Source organism: Apium graveolens, chromosome 9 (genome assembly GCF_009905375.1).
Source record: "Apium graveolens cultivar Ventura chromosome 9, ASM990537v1, whole genome shotgun sequence".
NCBI lineage: Eukaryota > Viridiplantae > Streptophyta > Magnoliopsida > Apiales > Apiaceae > Apium > Apium graveolens.
The window spans coordinates 199187290-199189810 of record NC_133655.1 but is presented as its reverse complement, the minus strand read 5'-3'; the positions used below and the strand labels follow the sequence as shown (position 1 = coordinate 199189810).

The 2521-nt window shown below is 29.6% G+C and overlaps 1 protein-coding gene across 1 annotated transcript; it reads left to right on the top strand.

Annotated features, from left to right (window-relative positions):
* The first annotated feature begins 1429 nt into the window (after positions 1-1429).
* Positions 1430-2110, top strand: LOC141685852 (uncharacterized). Its single transcript, XM_074490930.1, has one exon. It carries the CDS (start codon positions 1430-1432, stop codon positions 2108-2110), a length of 681 nt encoding a protein of 226 aa, XP_074347031.1.
* Positions 2111-2521: the final 411 nt, after the last annotated feature.

Genomic DNA, 2521 nt, shown 5'->3' with positions numbered 1-2521 from the left:
TATCCAAGTGTAATGATAAGTAGCACCTTCAATTGAATTTTTGTCTTTTAATTATATATAAACACACACTAAAGTTGTGTGCCTTTAGTGTGCTACATGTCTATGTGACACATGTATTTATAAAATTATAACAAAAAAATGCTATAGTGAAATCTCTAAAGTCATACACTATTTCTTTAAACCTAAATCAGAAATTTTACAATGTAGGACATATATACATAGAATTAAATATAATTAGTATAATGTGGTATAGCGTCATTTTGTTTGGTTTTGCTTACCATTGAATTCTCTTGTTAATCAAATGATACTTTTAGATCCGAATAAAATAAAAATATATTACTCAAATTTCAAGGTCCGGATTGGCTACCAACAAATATTTATATTATTATTTAGATTAAAAATATTTATATTATTATGTATTTTTGTAAAGATTCAAATAAGCATATGCTAGTTTACACAATTTGAATATTCAAATTTAAATGCTCATAATAAGAATATAATTATTTTAATATTTAATTACCTACATTAAAATTTAATGAAGATGGGTCGCATTAGTTGTAAAAGTAGTTAATTTAATAGCTAAACATAGATTTTAAATGCATATCACACTAGGAATTTGAGTAAAAGAATCAAAGTAATGGGAGTTTAGTTTTATTAAATTTAGAGAGTTGTTTATTTTTATAAATATTTATAAATTTATCGAGAATAGAGTCTACTATTAAATAATATAATTTGTTTTTTTTATTTATTTATAAAGATTCTATAACTAAAAAATCAAGTTAGTATTAATAGTGAATATAATTAAATGTTAAATATTAGAATGTGTAGCCTTCACCCAGCCATTATAAAGGCCATGGCTTATTCTCAACTAGCACATAAATATCACATAATAATACTTTTTGAGTTTATAATTTTATGCGTGTATGTGATCTCTATGTATTGTCAATAAATCATCAAGTTATATTGTCGTGCATTTTTAAATATTAATGCATATGTGTTTTCTTTGAGCATTTTAAATATTCACTGAATGTGCTTATTATAATTGATTAATTATATTATGTTTATTATAGTAATATAAGAAATGTCGAATCTTACAAAACTTGAGTTCAACGCACTTGATGTCACCGGAAATAATTACTTGACATGGATTTTGGATGTGGAAATCCATCTTAGCGCTATGGGTCTTGGCAACACAATTAAAGAAGGGAACAAAACTTCTTAGCAAGAAAAATCAAAAGCTATGATATTCCTCCACCACCACCTTGATGAAGGATTGGAAACGGAAAAATATGAAAGAAAGATATGATCACCAGAAAACTATTATAATTCCTAAGGCTTGCTATGATTGGTTACAGTTGCGCAAACAAGATTTGAAAAGTATAAGCGAGTATAGCTGAAATTATGTGGTGAAAACATAACTGAAATAGTTATGTTGGAGAAAACTTATTCCACATTCCACGCCAATAATATGCTCCCGCAGCAGCAGTATCGTGAACGAGGGTTTCAGAAATATTCTGAGCTTATATCAGTCTTGCTTCTCGCAGAGCAAAATAATGAACTATTGATGAAAAATTATCAAGCCCGTCCCACAGGTTCAACACTATTTCTTGAAGTAAATGTTGTGACCAGTAATGATCTTAGGCCAAGTAAGAAATTTGGGCATGGACGAGGGCGTGGGCGTGGATTTGGTTGTGCTCGTGGATATGCTCGTGGATGTGGTTTCTTACATGATCGAGGTCATAATAATGAAAAATCCTTAAATTTGAAAAGAAAATCTCACTACCAGAACTGGATGAAAAATGAGGAAAAGCCAAAAGTAAATATGATGGATAAAAGGGTTGAAAGTGCTTATCACCGTTATGGAATGAAAGGCCATTGGAGTCGTACCTGCTGTACCTCCAAGCATCTGGTTGATCTTTACAAGGCCACTTTAAAAAATGTTAAAACTACTTTCATTCAAGAAGTTGGTCCTTTGGGAATTTCCCATCTTGAAGCACACCTTGGGGGTGGAGGCCAAGTTGATCCTTCGAACCTTATACATATGGAAGCTAGTGATTTTTTTGATGATATTGATGCGGAGATGGCCAAATCTCGCGGTGGCAATAATTAAGTCATATATTAAACACCTTGCTTTATTTATTTAAATATTAAATTGTTTATGTATGAACACTTAATTGGTTGGTTTATGTTTTCAATGTAATGTTTATATTTGTTATGAAATCTTTGAGATATTATCTTTCTAAATTTAGATTTATATATTTGCTTTCTAAAAATATAAATGTGGTCGGAAGCCTCTCATTAAGTGAAAAAATAGAAGAATATCCTTTTGTTTGGAGGTTAGTGCAACAACACATATAACTCTAAAAAATAAAGAATATTTTTCGCATATCATTTTAGATTTAAAGTGAATGTAAACACAATATCGGACGTGTCAAATTTTATTGAAGGCACTAAAAGAGCAAATATATTGTTACCTCAGGGTACACATATATTTATCGAAAATGCAATGTATTCCAAGCGA